This window comes from Columba livia, chromosome 14, assembly GCF_036013475.1.
Source record: "Columba livia isolate bColLiv1 breed racing homer chromosome 14, bColLiv1.pat.W.v2, whole genome shotgun sequence".
Lineage (NCBI taxonomy): Eukaryota > Metazoa > Chordata > Aves > Columbiformes > Columbidae > Columba > Columba livia.
The window spans coordinates 1,457,109-1,476,539 of record NC_088615.1 but is presented as its reverse complement, the minus strand read 5'-3'; the positions used below and the strand labels follow the sequence as shown (position 1 = coordinate 1,476,539).

The 19,431-nt window shown below is 47.2% G+C and overlaps 2 protein-coding genes across 5 annotated transcripts in view; one reads left to right on the top strand and one right to left on the bottom strand.

Annotated features, from left to right (window-relative positions):
• The first annotated feature begins 16 nt into the window (after nucleotides 1–16).
• LEAP2 (liver enriched antimicrobial peptide 2) lies at nucleotides 17–5,701 on the top strand. Its single transcript, XM_005512435.4, is given in 4 exon segments — nucleotides 17–3,779; nucleotides 3,781–3,858; nucleotides 4,314–4,444; nucleotides 5,305–5,701. Coding segments are annotated over 4 exon segments (330 nt in total). The 5' UTR covers nucleotides 17–3,695; the 3' UTR covers nucleotides 5,342–5,701.
• Nucleotides 5,702–6,215: 514 nt separating this feature from the next.
• AFF4 (ALF transcription elongation factor 4) overlaps nucleotides 6,216–19,431 on the bottom strand; it is a 44,442-nt gene continuing 31,226 nt past the window's right edge. For all 4 annotated transcript variants that reach the window (XM_065029427.1, XM_065029429.1, XM_065029426.1 and 1 more), the window contains 9 exons: nucleotides 18,384–18,612; nucleotides 16,129–16,220; nucleotides 15,448–15,511; nucleotides 14,870–15,006; nucleotides 14,406–14,477; nucleotides 13,600–13,693; nucleotides 13,212–13,255; nucleotides 12,197–12,417; nucleotides 6,216–11,797 (listed from right to left, as the gene is read on the bottom strand). In XM_065029427.1, coding sequence (XP_064885499.1) covers nucleotides 11,679–11,797; nucleotides 12,197–12,417; nucleotides 13,212–13,255; nucleotides 13,600–13,693; nucleotides 14,406–14,477; nucleotides 14,870–15,006; nucleotides 15,448–15,511; nucleotides 16,129–16,220; nucleotides 18,384–18,612 — 1,072 coding nt within the window. In that variant the 3' untranslated portion in view covers nucleotides 6,216–11,678. The remainder of the gene's footprint in view (nucleotides 11,798–12,196; nucleotides 12,418–13,211; nucleotides 13,256–13,599; nucleotides 13,694–14,405; nucleotides 14,478–14,869; nucleotides 15,007–15,447; nucleotides 15,512–16,128; nucleotides 16,221–18,383; nucleotides 18,613–19,431) is intronic.

Below are 19,431 nucleotides of genomic sequence, written 5' to 3'. Positions count from 1 at the left end.
TCTGACTCATTTTTCTTTGAGAGGTGTCCCGGTGTATCCAGCGGAGCCGGGGCCGCTCAGCCAGCGGTGATCTGAAATCCCGGCTCCAAGGTGAACTCGCTGCTCCCTGTATCTTTCCATCACTCCTTTGTCCTCTGACCCTGATGTGTCTGACAAACAGGCCCTGTGATGTGGCGTGGACCAAAGCCGCCCGAGCTGGCCGGAGGCTCAGACGGAACGTGGACTTTGGCCTCCGGACAGGGGCTTCTCCCTTCACACGGAGCCACGCGGCTGCGGGCACGACCTGCACGGGGAGGCTTCATCCCCACGTGAGACGGGAATTTGTTACCGTGAGAACCTCCCCTCGCTGCAGGTTTTGGGGATGTGCCCGACAGGCGCTGGGAGATCGCGTCCGTGCTCCCTCCCAACAGAGGTTGGGCCAGGTGATCTTCCAAGGTCCCTTCCAACCTGGGCTGTTCTGTGGCAGTCGCTGCTACCTGGTTATCATATTAATTAATGTTGATCAGATGATTAACGGCAATTCTGATATCTAGTTAGCCTTAGTAGGCTGGATTAGAGGTTTTATTCTTGGAAACTGCTAAACACTTGATTTAAAAACAAGTGCTGTTAGTAGAGTCACTTAAGTACATGACAAGGAAATTCACCCCAGGGTTCCAAGTGTAAAAACAAGCTGCAGTGTTCAAGGTCAAGAACATCTGGCTGGTTCCTTTCTCCTTAGCTTTTCTGTTCAGTCCTGAGCTGTCTCGAGCTCGTGTCCCACACAAAGCAACACGTTTATCTCCAGCCGTGCTGCTCCTGGAGCTGGTACCGGGTTTATCTTATCCGCGGTGCGGCAGTGACGTTTCCCTGTGTTCAGCTGCTCAGGGCTGGGCTGTCTGGAAGACAAGGATGCTCAATCACTTCAGGAATTTGGGGGTTAATGCAGTTTTTATAGCTGAACACTTTATTCTTTTGGGGCATTTCATATTAATTAAAAAGCACGTGAGACTAAGCTCAGCCCTAGGGCTGTTCCTATTGCTCTTGTGTTCCTGAGGGTGGCAGAAACAGGAGTAACGCAATTTGACCAGTGCTGCCCGTTGTGCCAAAAATATCCTGTGCTTAAATTAACTCTGCGCTTCAGTGCGTTGGTATTTCTAGGCAGCTTAAGCAACGGGGGAGCAAGGAACTGGCTACTGCAATTGCGAGAGCTGGCAAAGACGGTGAGAGGCAGGTTTCATTCCCAACCTGTGCTTGCGTCCCACTTATTCAGCCTCCAGGAGCACCCGTGGCAGCGGCCGCGTAGCCCATATGAGAGCACAGGTGAACGGCTCCGTTGGCAGCTTCACTGAATGCCTGTTTCTCAACGTTTCAGCTCTGCCGAAGGTGCGCAGCAGCTCACGAGGTCTCTGCCCCCGTTTCACAGCCAGCTGAACTGCCACTGAACCGGCTGCCAGACGACAGCAAACAGCGCGGCACCGGCACCGCGGCGCTGGCAGCAGCCGGGCTGGGACCGCGCACCCGGTGCTGCACCGCGCGCTGTCCTGCGGCTCCTCGAGCGCTTCCCCGGCCCCTCGAGCTGATCCCCAGCAGCGGTTCCCCAGCTCCTCGAGCCATTCCCCAGCTCCTCGAGCTGTTCCCCGGCCCCTCGAGCGGCTCCCCAGCCCCTCAAGCCTTTCTCTGCCCCCCGTGCTCCCCCAGGCCGCGGGGCGGGGAGCCAGCCCCTCTGGCCACGGGCCACTCGAGAGTCCAGCCCGTGGGTACTTCAGAATCTGAACAAGGAGTGTGAAAATTTCTCAGTCATCTTAACTAATTTCTGTTCTCCCTTTGCTAAATGTCAGGAGTACCAATGTTTTGTGGGGATTCTTTTTGGTTGTTATAAGGTGCACCTTTGCTGTGCTGGACTTGCATACATGGAAACAATTGGTCCAGTTTTGGTTTATTTTGTTTTTTCCTTCAGTTTCTTGCACAGAGTAAATGAACTGTTTCCACCGGGCACTGGTATGGAACAGAGACAGAAACTGCTGACACTATTAGTAACCCAGGACACACAACAACTTTGACATATTGTCACAAAATACGAGTCTTACGTAGGCAAAGTCGTTGAGTAACGGGGCCTTGGAGAGGGCGCCGCTGTGGGAGCTGCAAAGCTGCCGTTTCTAACCTGGAAATCCGCACAGACGCCGCCAGGCCCTCCTGCCGCCCCCCGTCTCCCTGCCTCTTCTACCAGCGCCTGGTGACACCAGCAGAATTGGGAACTGAGATGCACATAAAGAAAGGACTTCACGGGAAAAAACAAGCGAGAACTTTGAAGTTTGGCTGTTTGATGTGCCACGATCCACTGACCCGTTTCCTTCGCTTCATAAGACCCAGGAAGGTAAAATAACGAGGGGTTTGATTCCTCCTCCCAGGGATGGAAGACAAACAGGGCAGAGGAAAGAGTATGAGAAGAACCCCAGAAGAACAGATTTTCCAAGAGTGGCTGCAGACAATGTGCTGGGAAAGGTTTTTATTTAATCCTGGTGAAGTTTGGGCTAAGGGGCAATCATCTGACAACATGGCATTATCTTAACCTAAGTAACTTGCCTTCCACGCTGGCACTTCTGCTTCCATGTGAAGCAATCACAGAAAATGGCAGCTTATTACACCCAGGTTTGTATTTGCAATTTAGCTAAAATTTGCAATTTCGCTGCTTTATGCAGTACTTTTCTACTTGAAGTAACTTAGAACATTGTGTCCTCCCAAACCTGCACACACTTAACATGGATGAGTTGATATTCTCTTCATGTTACTCTGCAATCTCAAAAATCCTGTACCTGACAGATGTGACGTACGTGGGACAGATGTGGGAGCCAGAGGCACAAAACCTCAGGGATGAGGAGGAGGAGCAGCGAGTCCCAGCACATCCGTGTACAGACCAGGAACCTTCGACATCCACTTTGTCCATCTGTCCCCGGGTCTGTAAATTGAGAAGATTATAGAGAAGATGAGGTGACAGGCAGCTCTTCAACATCCTTTTCTCTAGGATGCTGCAGTCTCATGTCACAATGGAACAAACAAATTAATTGCAAACTGTCCTTCCACATCAATGGGAGCTGTGACACCTTTTAAGAGACGAATGGTGTGCTACTTCAGGGATTAGTTGTCCAGAGATTATTATCTTTAATGACACATTAGAATCCTTGGAAGAAGCCTATTATTTATCACGCACAACGCACTTCCTACATCCCCAAACCCATCTGCAAAGTACTACATCCACTTTTGAAATGCTGTGTGTGTGGAAAGGAAGGTTAAGTACGTTCCTCGTGATTCTTTCGTGTACCAAGACTGAGAGGCAGAATCAAAAGCGTGATTCTTTGCTCCAAACAAGGTTAAGACAACACGCCCAGCTGACAAAGCCGCGCACACCGGGAATGTCACCAACGTGAAGTAACGTTACGGCTTTTATCTTTACCAGAACGCTTTGGGCCAGGCACCCTTTGGCTTGCAAACACAGCGCGGGGTTCTGGTAATGCGTTGGGTAGGCTTTAAAAAAAGGACCAGTTGGCACATCTGGTGCGCTGGGCAGCCAAAGTACAAGTGGAAGGAGAGTAAATCATTAGCTCGACAGACAGGCCTTGAACCAGATTGCTCCGGCAGATGCTAACTTGGTAATTCCCTCTTGCTCCGAAACGAACTTTGTTCCTGTAATGACTGACAGGTGATGCAACGATAAGAGAATGAAGTCTATAAAAATCCAGCTGAAGCTTGGAAGGTTCTACTTGGGGCTTTTCCTCCCTCCGCCCAAAACTGGTCCTGCGGTGAAGCGACAGCTCCTCTGCCAAGATGCACTGGTGGAAAGTGACGCTGGTCGTGTTGCTCTGCACGCTGCTGCTCAGCCAGGTAAGCAGAGATGAACTATCTGAAGTGGGAATGCAAACGGTCAGGCAGTTATAAAAACTGTTATAGTTTGCATTAATAACCGTCAGGAGCTAGAGGTGACAGTACGGCTCTTATAGAGGATTCAGCACCATAAAAACGTAGAGTAACTGCCTAGTGAATACTGAGTTACTCTGGGGCATAACTTACCCAGTAATTGTGCTGTCTCTCCCAAGAAGATTAAAAAATGTAGCTGATTATCATACTTCTCACTTCTTTGGGGTTAGGATACAAGCAATTATACTTTAACAGAGCACGCTACAATGAAAAGGAGGGAGATTTAAAGTTTTTCACGTAATGCTATCGACCTCAGCACCAGAACGACCAAGCGCCTGTGGGCACCGCGGCTCTGACGGTCACCGCGGCTCTGACGGTCACCGCGGCTCTGACGGTGGCCCCACGCGGTTCGTCTGTTGCAGGCGCGGGCGGCGGCGGTGCCGGCCCGGGCAGCACGGGAGAGGCGCATGACGCCGTTCTGGAGAGGAGTCTCGCTCAGGCCCGTCGGAGCCTCGTGCAGGGATAACAGCGAATGCATCACCATGCTCTGCAGGTAAACCCTGGTCTGTGCTCAGGCTCAGCGACACCCAACAGTGGGTTGTGAAGGGGAAGTTCCAGCTTAATCTCACCCAAATGAGATAGGGATTTAATTTTGTGCATAAAAAAAGATACCAGGGATAGGGATGTGGCAATCGCTTCAGACCTCTTTTGCAAGCAATGCAAACAGAGCAGAGTCCACGTGCCCAGGATTACATTGCAACCCCAAGTAACTTGTCTTTTCAAAAAAGAACACGACATTCCAGACAGCTTTCCAATAATCAGACACCTCTAAAATAGCCCGTCTTAAAGCCATTACTATTTACTTTAAAGCGTATGTCAATTAAAAGCAGTATCGTACCCTAAATTAATCACTTTACAGCGATTCCTTAAGCTCATAGTTTAAGAGGCCACTTAAATATCAAAAGCCATTCAGTTCTCGTGAACATAAGCAAATTGTCCAACTGTACGCAGTTAAATTGATTAGTTAGAATTACTCCTTAGTGACTGAAAGGTGATTTGTATGGTACCTACTGCACATGTCCCAGAAAGCAAATAGAGACAAGGCAAAATTAGCCGTTTTGGTGGACGTGGTAGTTGTGCTGCTGTTCTGCACACATTCAAAATGCATCGTTTGGTTCTACTGATCAACACGGGCACTGTATCAGCAGCTGCAGGAAGATACAGACAGAAAGGCATTCCTGGTGTAAATTCCATACCGCAGCCTGACCCTATAGCACAGGGTAAGGTGCGTTTTGGAGTTGTTGTGCAAAGCAAAGAACAGAAGCTCAATGGAGACAACGGGAATCGCTGCAGGACGGGAGGGGGCGTCTCTGGGGACGAGCCTGACCTGCCTCAACCCGCTTTGTGTTCCAGGAAAAACCGCTGTTTCCTTCGAACCGCCGCCGAGTGACCTGGCAGGATGAAAACCACCCAGCGCTGTTACTGTGAACAACCCTCCCCTCCACTTGTGAAATATTTATTGACCGTTCAAAGCTAGAACAGCAAATCGAGCAATAAATACATTTAACATCTGTCAGACGAACTGCTAAAAGGACCTCAAAGAGCTCGAGCGTGTTCCGTCCCCACGGCTGCACCTCGGCGGCACGCGCTTCAGGACGCCGCTCTGGCCAAGCTCAATAAAAGGACTCTGCATCCCACGTTTGGTTTGGGTTTTGTGTTTATTTTTTGTTGGGTTTTTTGGTTGTTGTAATATTTAATTACTTTTTTTTAAGGTGTGAATTAAAAATTAAAACTCAGCAAAGCAGCGTGTGTCCCTTGTGTCCCGTGCGGGGAGCGTGGCGAGCGCGCACCAGGTGTCTGCACTTACTTCAAACGGGACGTCAGACGTTCATCCTGGTACCCGACGGGGGGAGTCGCTCCGGTCCCATCGCGGTCCCGACAGCCGAGCTCTGACCAGCGCCAGGTAACGGGCGACTACAAAGAGGGAGCAAACAAACCGGTAATGCTGACAGCATCTGCAACACCCCGAATGCAGCCAGTGATAACTGCAACAAAAAGTATTCATTTTAATTACTTCTAAACAAATTTACTTCAATGTCCTAGACTGACTTGAGCCACTGGAGCATCTACTATTTAAAAACGCTGATCGAAATCCATTTGTATGTTCACTTGAGGGCACAGAGGAACAAAGGCGCTGTGGGTTGGACAAATCTCAAGTCTGGGACACAGACACTATTTACCGTGGTCATCCACACCAGGATTGAAAACACCTGCCCCAAGCTGCAAGAACGCCCACGCGACAGAGCCAGGCACAGGGGCTGAAGTTTAATACAGAAAATCTATTTGATATTTATTAAACTTAGTTTCTCCAGTTACAGTTTCGCATTGTACAAAGCATTTTAATGACACAGTAGTTAAAAAGATCTTTACAAATTGAAATGTGATACCCTTTTCTCCAAATATTTTAATTGCCATAAATTTGTTTAAAAATACACATTAAACGCATGTTTCAGACACTAAACTTTCTATAATCTCAATACCACAAAATACATAGAATATACTATACAGATGTGGAAAAAAATCTAGTTAGTATATAATACTTTGCTCACCATTAACAGCTTTATTACGTGAAATGCACATACTGACTTAGAAATCCTAATTTTGAGCCCCAAAGTACCCTTTGAAATTCCAAATGTATTGCAACAAATAAAATCACAGGGGGGTTTTGTGGTTTTTTAAGTTTTGGTTGACGACAGATGCCTAAATATTTTGATAGAAACAAAATGTAACACATGGACTCGTCATGTACAAAGCATGAAACAGAGACATGCCATTAGTTACTAACAGTACCTTCTGTTTGACTAGTAAGGGCTTCGTTTATAAGTGACGGGTTAAAAGTTACCTCCCCCCCAAAAGAAAAACCCTTCTGCACCAAATAATAATTTCAAATAAGATAAAGGATTTTTAATAAATATATAAGCACTTTATCCTCCATATACAAAATTTCCTAAAACAATTTAAAAGGGGGACCAGATACAAATGTCAGGAACTGTGCTTGCAAGAGTCGCGCCCGGTCCGTGAGGGCTGGGGACGTTGTGCGCAACCACGGGCACGAGCACAACCCACGGCGCTGAGCACAACCCACTGGGGTGAGCATAAACCACGGGCGCGAGCACAACCCACGGCGCTGAGCACAACCCACGGCGCTGAGCACAACCCACTGGGGTGAGCACAACCCACTGGGGTGAGCACAACCCACGGGCGCGAGCACAACCCACGGCGCTGAGCACAACCCACGGGCGCGAGCACAACCCACGGCGCTGAGCACAACCCACGGCGCTGAGCACAACCCACTGGAGTGAGCACAACCCACGGCGCTGAGCACAACCCACGGCGCTGAGCACAACCCACTGGAGTGAGCACAACCCACTGGAGTGAGCACAACCCACAGCGCTGAGCACAACCCACGGCGCTGAGCACAACCCACGGCGCTGAGCACAAACCACGGCGCTGAGCACAAACCACGGCGCTGAGCACAAACCACTGGGGTGAGCACAAACCACACGGGCTGTCAGGGTAGGTATAAAACCGAGGACGGGGACGGCTGCGTCCCAACCAGTCACCCCAGGAACCGACACGCTGCCGCTGAGCACCACTGAAATGAAAAGAGGTGAAGCGTTTACGCCAAGATACCGCGGGCGAGTTCTGAGTGTGACCCAGCATCTCCACCTGCTCCGCAGGGCGCATCGGGTGAAACTCGGCACAACGTCAGCAGGACGCGGGCACGGACCGCGCCGCGAGCTGGACACCACGGAGCGGCCGAGCGGAACTGCCGGCGCCGCTGGTCGCAAACGGCACCGCGGCGCTGGGACCGAGTCCTCGGAAAGCCACGGAGCTGGATGCGCATCACGATTCCCCGATTGCTCGAGTTCACGGAACTTTCCCACCTGGGGAAACGCGTCTCCCAGGACGGGTCCGGATGTGAGTGAGTTGGCTGGCGGAAGCTCTGGCTCCCCGTTGTACGGCCGGGGCACGGAATGCACCGCGTTCCTTGGAAACACAGCGCTTTCTGTAACACCCGTTCACCAGGCGCAGTCATTTAAACCCTGACCAAAGTATTTGTCGGAAATCTAAGAATTTGGAAGTTGTTTACTCCCCAATGGGCAATTCAAACTCGACTTGCTCAGGCCCTCTTGTGTCTGCCTTAGTACAAACACTGCAGTGACAGCAAACACCCGTCAGGCAAATGCAATATTAAATACAGCAAAGGTAGTCTCTCTCTTTCCAGTAGTTTGCCATTTTGGCAAGCTACATAATTATCTGCCTACGGCTTTATTTTACTTGCCCCAGGCAAGAGCTACATTATTTCCATAAAGTACGGACTCTCTGTATGTTGGGGCCATTCATAAATACATTTCGGGGCATTTTTTTTGTTATCACAGCAATCAAGCCTCAGCAATCTAAAGGAATATACATTGCACTCCTGTATAATATGCAAGATTCGTCACCAATAAGATGGTGATTCAGCACTCAATAAATAATATATCAATATAGTCAGTTGCACCATTATCTAAAAACAAGTATAACATATACTTTGGACAGACGGAGTTCATAGATATATACATATATATTAAAAGACACATACAATACAAATTGCATACTGCCATCAAAAGCCAAGCAGAGCCATCCGTACGCTCTGCTCTATGGCTGAGAGTTTCAAATCAAAAGAAAAGTCTCGGGCTGTTTTACTCTGGTCTCCTGAAGGTTGGTTTATAATTACAGACGGTTGTACCTTATCACCCAGGACCCTGCAACGTGTCAGCAAATTCACAGCGTATCGATCTCTGAGCAAGCCTAGTCTGATTGAGCCGTTTCTAAGATTCGCCAACTGGGACTGCATTCAGCGAGGGAATTAAAATTACAGCGTTGATATGTATTTAATACGCAACTGTCTGGGGAATCCTGGAGGAAGCAGGAGTCGGGGGCTCCCTCCTCGTCAGTCACCAGCACATGGAACCGAAGCGACACCATTTCCAGGGCTGCGGTGCCGGCTGCGAGGACACGTCCAGCCCTTCACCCGCTCTGTGGCACCGGGATTCCGGCCCATTACGCAGTTGTGGTTTGGGTTTGGTTTTTGCTCTTTTTTAATCTATGAGATCTGACAAAAGTACATGACTTTTCCCAAATTAAGATGCGCTTGAAGAATTGCGAAGTTTAAATGTACCTGTCTGAAACAGCCCCAGAGGCGTAAGGCGTTTCCTTGACTGACAAGCCCGCCGCGCAGCTCCGGACGGACAGACAGACAGACAGAGCTGGGCCAGCACCGAGAGGATCTGTGACCGCAGAGGGAACCGCTCCGCCGGGACCCCGACAGCTCGGGGCCACTTTGACAGCAGGTACAAAGTCTTCCGGTCGTTTGAAGACAAATTGTATAAGATGCACTGATCTAGGGATAAGCGATACATTTTTAAGAGACCGATTTAGCGTGACACCAAAAGGTATTTGTGGGACTCTAGTTAAGGAAAAAAAATTCCCAGAGATGAGAGCATTCCTGCCAAGAGGAATGGTAACTGTGCACGACGGAGCAAGCCAAAGACCGGCCCGGGGGCCAGTGCAGCACTACACAAACATAACTACGAACGCAACTTCCAAGAAGGTTTTTCTTATATAGCGTCAAAAGTGTGCTAGGCACTTTAGAGTATTAAAGGAAAAATAGTCGACAGTGTCCCGTTAACCAGGATGCGGAGCTGGAGGGTACAGAGTTCCGTCTCAAACAGCAAACACCAACAGAAACGTGAGCTCGCACAGTGATTCAATGGAAAGGACGCTCCACCAGACCTGCGGGTAAACTCAGCTCTCCCGGGAGGAGTCGCCGGTCTGTTAACCACGGACGAATTCGGACGTAGCAAAGCTTTTCTGGAAGTACAAAACACGCTGGAACGCAAAGGAAGCTCTACGAATATGCAGCTACCTTGTAGTAGGTTACTAATTTGCAAAACTTCTAAACTCTTAAAGCCCATAGGACATACTGCAGTACTAAGTAGCGTAGAATTCTATTCCTTCTCTCGAGGTTGCCGTGATTTTGGCACTTAACTACAACTACACAAAAATTTAGTGCAATAATTTTCCTGAACATGCACGTTCCTATCTGGTACAAAAGAAAGAGTTAAATGGGAGAGAAAACAAAGCAGCATTCCACAATCTCACTCCAGAGGATTCCGAGTTTGACTCTTGGAAAGGAGACCACCGCAAGGAGGAGGCAGTTTGCGGGATAGACGCCGGGACTTTTACAAAGGAAATGGAATTTTACCAAAGTACTGCAGAAGACCACTGCATACAGTATACCTGGTCCTGCTGTAAAACATCTTGTAAACAGTTCAGAAAATCTTCATCTAAAAGTAAGGCATAAGGCACAGCAGACGTGGTAGGGGCACTCACAATACCGACGGCAGAAGCGCTTCGGACCTCTGACTCGCGCAAGCACCTCGCGTGGAAAGGTACTTTGGTTTGCACGGTGTGGGAGCAGCCACCTGCAGCTCCAAACAAGCCCCTCGCACCCGGTCGCTCCCTCACAAGTGAATGTTACGCTCCGTGAAACACGAACAGGACCCTTCATGGGGTCAATCCAAGCGTTCGATTCGTTCTGCACCGAAGCAGAGAACGTCCCTGCGCTGGCTGCACCGTCAGCCCGTAGTGCCCAACACCCACCAGCCCCGCGGGGGAAAACACCGACCGCGGCTTCTGCTCCGGATTCCTGCCTCCTCAGTCAATGGAAATGATGCAAATGACGGTTTGGTAGGAATTTCACTACTGTTGGTTTTTTAACCGATTTGCTAAGTGTCAAAAAATGACAAGCAAGGAAACGAGACGTATTTTAAGTGAAGAGATACAAAAAAGCCCAAGATTGTCGGTTTCAGAAGCCTTTCCTGTACGCGTCGCGCCCAGCAGACCGAACGTCGTTCCTACACCATTACTTCGATATTACATTAAATGCAAATTACTGTAATGTTTTGTGATTATTATAGTGTTAATCGATGTTTTGAAACTGCCTTGAAAACAATCCAAGTCAGGTCCAGCTAAATACTTTTCCATATAAATTTCTTTATAATTCATTTAAATGAAACATCTTAATACGTAGAAGAATATCTGGAACTTTTCTATTTAGTACAAATTCTGCAATAATAAATCTGTAGTTGTCATTTATTAGTCGACTCATAGGCATTAGGCATGGAAAGTATGGTGTCCCTACGGTTAGAACCTACCAACCCTACTTCCTTTTACAGGCTCTACCACCACAAGACATCACAGAGTAACAAAGCTCACAAGGTACTTCAATAAAGTGTCTATGTTTAATTTTCGCTAAGTACTCAAAAGGGTAAATTTAGGGAAGAAATAGCTAAAAACTGCCCCAAACTGGGCTTTTCAAAATTAAAATTAAAATAATTAAAATAAATAGGATTTAAACTGACTATTTCTGTATTATGACTGGAATTCCAATGGTCTATCCATGATAGATCAGCAAAACCACACCTTTAAGTGTAGCAAATTTTAAAATATTTAAATAACTTAAAAAAACGGGAATACTGAAGAAGTCCATTGACCAGACGCTTAGGGGTTAAAACACAAACCACGAATGAGGGCGGGAGACGTGGCCGCGTTCCTTGCTCGTAGTGTCCCGGACGATGTGTTATGGCAGTCTTCCTTATTGACACGACACAGTGTTGTGGAGATCGATCAGAGGCAGCGAGAGAAACGTGTTCCGTTTGCCGTTCCTTCAGTTCCAAATATCACTTGGCATCCAGGCGCAACCAGTGTAGCCCCTGACGGGTGTAACGCACCAGGTCTGTCATGATGCTCGAATTAAAAATCAGAGGGCCCATCACTTTATCCAGTTCAGCAAAGAACTCTAAAACAACAGAAACACCAGTTAACCTGCACGTACTCCTTCACACGGGCTGCAGCGCGGAAACAGCACACCCTACCCCCATCCCTTCAGCATGAACCTTTTGGATTAAGACAGGAGAAACAAAAGAGGCTCAGTGATGGAAGAATAAAGGTAAAATGTCCTTTCTAAGCAACTTCTCTACTCTTTGGCAGAAGACTGGTTGATAAGGAAAATTAGAGTACGGTTAAACTGTGGGAAAACTTGGCTGGAATCAGAGGTTTAACTTTCCATCTTACTTCCGCAGAGGACCTGGTCGAGCATCCCGCGCACCACAAAGCGCAGCTCCAAAACTCAAAGCCCGTGAGCGTTTCAGCACAGTCGGTACCTCTGACGTTATCACCCACCTGTGCCAGCTCTTACCTTTCTGTTCTTTAGACAGCTGCTCGGCTTGGTCCCAAATTTCAGTGGCATAGAGGAAGTTGGAGGTGACCTGGACGTAGCTGGCTGCCATCTGATGGATCCTCTGCGGGATCGTCACCGAGGACCCGCTCCCTGAAGGGTTGGCTGCCCCAGAAGAGTAATTTCCTGAATTCCCTGGAGACAGCTTTGGAGAGACTGGAGACGGCATACCCACGGGCTTGCTGCGCCGCAAAGAGAAACACCACATTGGAAAATGCATCTAGATACATCTATATATATAGATGTACTTTAGGCATGTGATGCTGTGAGATGCCCTCAGAGAGCTGTCTCCCCCCTTCTCGGGTGTGAGACGCTAAAGCTCTCCCACGTTATACATCAAGAAGTCAGGATTTGCCCTAAAACAAAACTCAACTCCTGAGGATCCTCCAACTTTTATGTTTTAGCTTCACGTACAAAACGTAATTACCAAACCTCATTGCCTCTTAATTCAGTAGTCTTAAATTCATTGTTTAAATTAACCGAACCTTAAAGAACAATAATGAAAACATTACAACTGCATGGGAACTACCGTGCCATGATTTACACTTTCAGATAACACGATGCAAATCTGCAGTGCCCTCAACCTCACAGGGTCACCTCCCAAAGGCCCCTTGGGAGGTCTTACAGAACAGATTGAATTGCTACACTACGCAACAGACAACCCTGAAAGTACCTGTAAGCACCTGGGCTTGCAGCATTAGCAAAGCTATCGTTTGAATGGGAAAAGCACTAAATAAACCACCAAAACTCACTAAGTGACGTGTGTTAGTGACATGATGACCCTTTTTCCTGCTGACAGGCTCTGCAGAGCGGCAGCCTTCAGACCTCGTGTCCAAGACTGACACAGAGAACCACGGCAAATCCGCACCCTCAGAACAATCACCCCAACAGCTCAGAGTGCAAAGCCGCACTCAGCACCCCACACACAGGTACAAAACAGCCACAAGAAACACAGGTAACAGCTTTTACTACTCACCTTCCCATACCAGGTGATGGTGCTTGAGAATTATTATAGGAATTCTGTTTGGGGAAAAAGAAATTTGTCACCTGATTTATGTTTATACTTTAACCAGTTACGCATTATCTGGTTATTTAATTGGTTATCTTCGAACAAATTAAGTTTTGTAGTTTTTTATTTAAGCGATAACCAAATTTCTGAATAACACCAAAGTAAATTCAAATTTGGGAAAATACCCTTTTTTACCCACGACTAAGACATAAACGAAGGGATTATTTTAGCAACATATAGGGTGTATTCCAAGTTCACATGTAGCAGTCTGAAAGCTGGATTGAGGAATTCTAAGTGATTAAGAGCTTTAATTTTATTAGGTTTTAATATTCAAAGAAAATACAGATGCAGTTACCTTCAGATGTTCGGTCAGAGTTTTAGAATATTTCAATGCACTTTCCTTTTTCAGTTTGAAAAGCCGTAGGTACAGCAGAGATTGGCACCGGAGACTGAGCAAAGCAGAACAACAAAGCATTCACAGTCACAGCCCAGTATGAACTCAGTGAAGTCACAAGCCCAGCAGCTGCGTTCCCAAAGCTTCCTCTGCCGACTCAGACAAGGCAGCTCTCAAGTGGTAACTCAACCAGAAAAACCCATAACCACCTTTAAATCCTCAGGGAAATAAGAACAGCTCTGTGTGCCTTAAGGCAAAACTATTTTTTTTTGTGATTTTGCTGATACAATTAGTTCTGAGCTTAGGAGACAAGACTAAGTAACTTCTCCACAAGGGTTTCATTATTCTGCGCTCGTGTCAGGACATTCTGAGCCCAACCCGTTCTGCTGCGGCCACCCCTTCCATTTCCACCGCCACGCACTGGTCCTGGCTGCCTGCCCCTCCTGCAGCCGTGTCGTTAACTGAGGGCGCCCGTGCCCATTCTCCACAGCCACTTCAAATCTAGACGCAGCACTGGGCGAGAGCACAGCGAGGACCCCCATCCTTTCTGCTCCTCCCCAGTACTTCAAAGACTTGGCCCTCATTGTCACTGACCCTCTGCCCCAGCGTCGCTAATCAGACGCAGCACTAAGCTCTATGCACAGCCAAGTGAAAAACTCTCAGATTCGGTTCAGAAACGCTTGAAAACTCAACATAATACAGCATTTCATGTAGATGAAACACTTCAAATTAATCAGTGCACTGTATTAAGGTCAGAACGCACATACCAAAGCACTGCCAGCCTTTTATCTGCAGCCGTAGCATCCGGTGCCAAGTAATTCTTCAGTTTCATAGTGTATCTGCAAACAAAGACATCAAGTAAACAACAAAATGAAGATTACGGTAGCATTAGCAATAACCAACCACTGACGTTCTTTGCATTTCTACTTTCAACTGTCTTCACCATTTCAGGAACCTCTCTCAGACCCCGAACAAAACGCTGACTAGGTAGCAATTGGAATAATTTGCTTCTCGTGCTTTGTGTTGTAGAGAGACCTGATGAGCCCCAGCAGAAAGGATCTCAACCCGCAGGAAAACACTTTAAGCCCCAGCAACTGGAACAAACTGGTAAGTGGTCCAGTTTTATGGTAAGAGATCTCAAAAGCTGGTGGCAAAACATTAGTAAATCTAGCGGCTCTTCTTTGCCTCTTTCCCACCCACTTGACTTTTGTATATGCTTTGCAACGCTTACTTGATTAATTCCACAGTTTCTGAATACATAGGGAACGGGGACTTGGATTCCTGAGCGTTTTTCTCCAATGCATTCCCACACTCGATGAAGGACACGACAGCGTCCAGGTAGTACACGGCCTTCTCAAACCTGTCGGACTGGGGACATTGGGAAACGGTTTCAAGGACAAAACCCAGACAGGACGCATTAGCTCGGTGCAAATGTAATTGCGGTTTTGGACCGTGAATTTTAAATCACTATAACTAGGCTCAAACACATCTTTATTAATCAAAATAGGAACCGTTACAATCGATACATTTCTGCCAATAAATGTAAAATAAATGGCAAGTAATGATCAGTAGAAAAAAAAACACAAAGTGAGAAAAGCACATTTGAATGCTGTATAACATAACCGCGTTTATTTCAGAACGTATTCCAACATCAAACAGCAAATTTCAACAATACACAAAACCGCAATTCCTCTTGCACCAATCTAACACCAGAAAGCCCCAGGAGAGCAGGGCAGCAAAAAGGTGAAAGCAGGAACCAAACCCCAGTGTAACGTGCAGACTCTGGGAAAGGGCTGGAGATTTACTCACCAATGCATCTGCATTATGTTTTAACTTCTTTGCTTCTTGTAAATAATGATCAGCTGAGTAAGTCCTGCAACAGAGAACACAAATGAATGGACGCAGCTCCACCCATATTGCATTTCCTTTTATGACTTTAGCTTCTTACTGTTGTCCAATGATAAAACTGTTTAAAAAGTTAAGTAGTATGATTAGTTACAGTATGAGTTGGTACAAGTGAAACCCAAAGTCTGCACAAGATGCTGAAATATTTTCTTTTCCAGGTGTTTCCTTTGACCGCCCAGGACTAAAGCCCAATCCCGCTCTTGTGGAGCTGGAATTTCAAAAACCAAAGCCTCCTCCCTGCTCTCAATGACCACAACGCCTGACTGCAGGGACACGGGCTCTGCTCAGAAGAGACCAGGCAGCAGCAGGGCTGGGAAGCTGAAAAGGACCCAGCAGCGTTTACACCACAAGACCCCCGAGCTGTGTGAAGTCTCCTGCTCGCAGGACGGCGCAGCGCAGGACGCGGCTGCAGGACCGCGCTGTCCGCCCAGGGCAGCCGGACACACGTCGCTGCAGGAACAACGAGCGGCTCCGCACGCCTGGCGTTTAACATCTTCCGGGCAGCAAAACCAGGACTCCTCTCGGCATGGAGCTGCCTGCGCTCCCACCGCCCGCAACGGGAAAGGCACCTTCCACTGTCCTCACCTGTCATCAAAGACAAGTTTTGCTCTTCTTGACTTGGAACTTTCCGTAGACTGAGCAGGAGGGCAGCTCGATGAATTGTTCAGAATCTTTTCCTGAAAGGAAAATTGATGCCAAATCATAAGTTGAAAGCACAGTTAGGTCAATGCTGCCTTCTAGAAAAGCCTTCCTTGTGTTAATTTCTCTCATCACTCCATGCATTATATGCACTAAGGTCAGTTTTGCAGCTGCTGTAGCTGCCGTTCACCACAGACAGCAACACGGGCTCCACGGGGCTTGCACCCATTGCTGGCACAGAGGACGACCCAGAGGCTGTAATCAAGCTCCTCACTAACACACCAGACCCCATTAGAGGCAGAAATGCAGCCCAGGCTTTCCAGACGCTCCTGGCTCCAGGAAACCCCTCTCTCCATCTCCATGTCACTGTTTCTCAGGTCTGTTTTTCCACTTTAACAAAGAGGTGATGAATATTTTTATGATTTCTCATTTGTCTCAACAATGCACTCTGCTCAATGTCTTTGCCTTGGGAAAAAAAATACATTTTTGGAAGGATAAGTAACGACTTCAGGGAGAAAAGTCAGCTGTCTTCACAAGACACTGTCCCTGCTCCCCTAAATGACACATGGCTCAAAATGACACTTCAGGCTAAAGACTGGACACCAGAAACATTCTGAGAGCCATAAGTTAGTCTGTTCTTAGTACCTAAACAGCATAAAACTACTCCCCAGCTTCGCAGGATTTCACACTCTTGATTTATCATGACCAAAGGCCATCTATGTAGATATATTTCATAACCTGCATTTATCAGATTATTGCTAAGCAGAAGGATCCTGGATTTGGAAGGAACCAGATTTGCACAGCAATGTACTATCTACTGTTGTAACGCAGAAACAACAGCATACCAAGCAATGCAATGCAGGACGGGCATGTATAATACTACTTTAAGAAAGGCATGACCAAGCGTATCTGAAATATAAACCGATAAACATCTCACAAATTAACAGCTGGCACAGGGACACCTCACGCTGATGAACAGAGAGGACAAAGCCCCAGCCTGTGCGGTAAATTCACCATCTACAGCTCCTGGAGGCGTCTGACGCAGCCATTGACACACACAACCCGGCCAGGCTTCCAAACCCCATGGCACCAGCGCCCCAAGAACCGCCCGTGTCCCCGCTCAGATAAGCACCAGCTCCACCCTGATGACTACGGTACCTTCTGCCATTGCTAATCTGCCGTTGCTAACGTCTGCTTGCTGCTTTACTCCTCCCCAAATCAATTCTCTCTCCTGAACAGTTTTAGGCTTTGTTTCTAAGCTCTGCAGAGACTGCAAATCCAAGTACTGAGGTTTAGCAGTTGCTTAAACTCCGTGGAGGCTCCGGGGCTTTGCCGCAGGGCCGCTGGGGACACACACGGCGGCTCCAGCAGCACCAGCTGCACACGCTGCGACTGCCCAGACAAACCGGGATCCCCCCCAGTTAAACACACCGTGCTCAACAACTGGCCGTACAATCCAAACTGCTCATCACAGGTATTCAACAGTGCACCTCAGATGTCCCCACAGGCTCCTTTCCGTCCAGTAACACACATTTATTTACTGATGAAAAAGCATGTTACGATTTAGTGACCTGAGTACCATCTTCCTGTAATATTTTAAAATTCCACTGTCTAAATACCTTCCGAACCTAAATCTCTTGAGGAATATTTTCTGCACTGTCTTTATAACCATGTTTTCTCCACTCCAACGGCTAGTGCTGCATATTCCTGAGTGGGAGTCCAAATCACCTGTCTGGAGTCCCCCAGTCATACAATGAGAGCTGCAGCTCCACATCCCAGCACTGAGCGGGGACCGAGCTCCCGCTCTCCTTACAATTCAGGGCAAGACCTGCATCTGTTCCAATAAGAGTAACCTCACTTAGCAGCTGTTAAGTTCCAGTTATTGCTGTATTAACAACTCTCTAGTGATATTTCTTATTAACAAATTAAACAACAACCATCGCGAGCAATCAAAAGATTACTAAACACATTTCACTAATTAACACAACAATTTGGTAGGAATTTAGTATGGAACAATCTCTCCTAAGTTATTTTCTAACTTACTGAATTCCGAGGTACGTCAGCACTACGACGTGAAACAACGCATACCTGAAACTACTGACATCTCAACTTGAACCGCCAAGGGTTGTTTAGACCACACTGATCATGCCGAACCGCCCAGCAGAGGAACAGGCTGAGGCACGGACAGACGAGCCCGTTACCTTGGCGTCCTTGGCGCTGCCGGGGCCCTTTCCCTCCGTCTTCTTCTGCTTGGACGAGCTGCTCTTGCTGCCGCTCTCCTTGCCCAGGGCGCTGCTGGACTTGAGCGCCGAGGACTGGCTGACCGTCCTCTTCCGAGAGCCGTGGTCCTGCTTGGGGTCCTTCTGCAGGGCTGCGGCGGCGGGCGACGGCAGCAAGTCCTTCTCTTTAACAGCGCTGGGCTTTGAAGACCTGGACAAACCAACACATTCAAGTTTATTTTTTTTCCTTAAAAACAAACACCACAAAAACAAACAAACAAAACACCCAACACCACAAAACTTGGTAATTTTAAACAAAAACTTAAAATAAAAGAAAATAAATAAATCAATATTTTTATTGTGACACTCAGCAAACTGGCTATGAAGGGAAAGAAAGGGAATAATCATCCTGATGAGCAGGTTTCTACAAAGCCAGACTGAACTCGTTTTCACCATTTCATCTGTTCTGACCTGAACGCCCAGCAGGCAAGTTCTAACCATCAAACCACATCCCTACTACAGGCCTTAAGCAAACAGGCTCAGCCCCTGCCCTGGGCTTCCCAGAATAATTACTTTTACACATTCTTTTTATAAAATCATATTTTTTCATTTAATTAAATGCCCTTTAGATAAATGCAGAAATAATGGGTAAAAAAGTATAATCAAGAGAGAAATTCATCTGCTTGTTCCACATCTGTTTCCTAACAAACAGTAAGACACTGTTTGATTCAGAACGGGCAAACAAGATTTCGAGGATCTGATGTGCTGCAGCGTCTCACACCTTTGTAGTTTGGAAATGACTGCAGACAAATAATTTCCATGACATAATCACATCAGTTTTCAGTTGCTTGGTCTGAAAAAGCAGTTTCAAAAGGCAGCAGAAAAAAGCTCCGACTCTTTTCTTTGGTTTAACACTGACCAAGAAATCAATGAAATTAAAGCCCAACAGCTATTGAAAAAAGCATGGAAAATTCCAGAAATAACAAACAAGTAAAAGAATCAATGTTATTGATTTGCTAATTCTGTATTA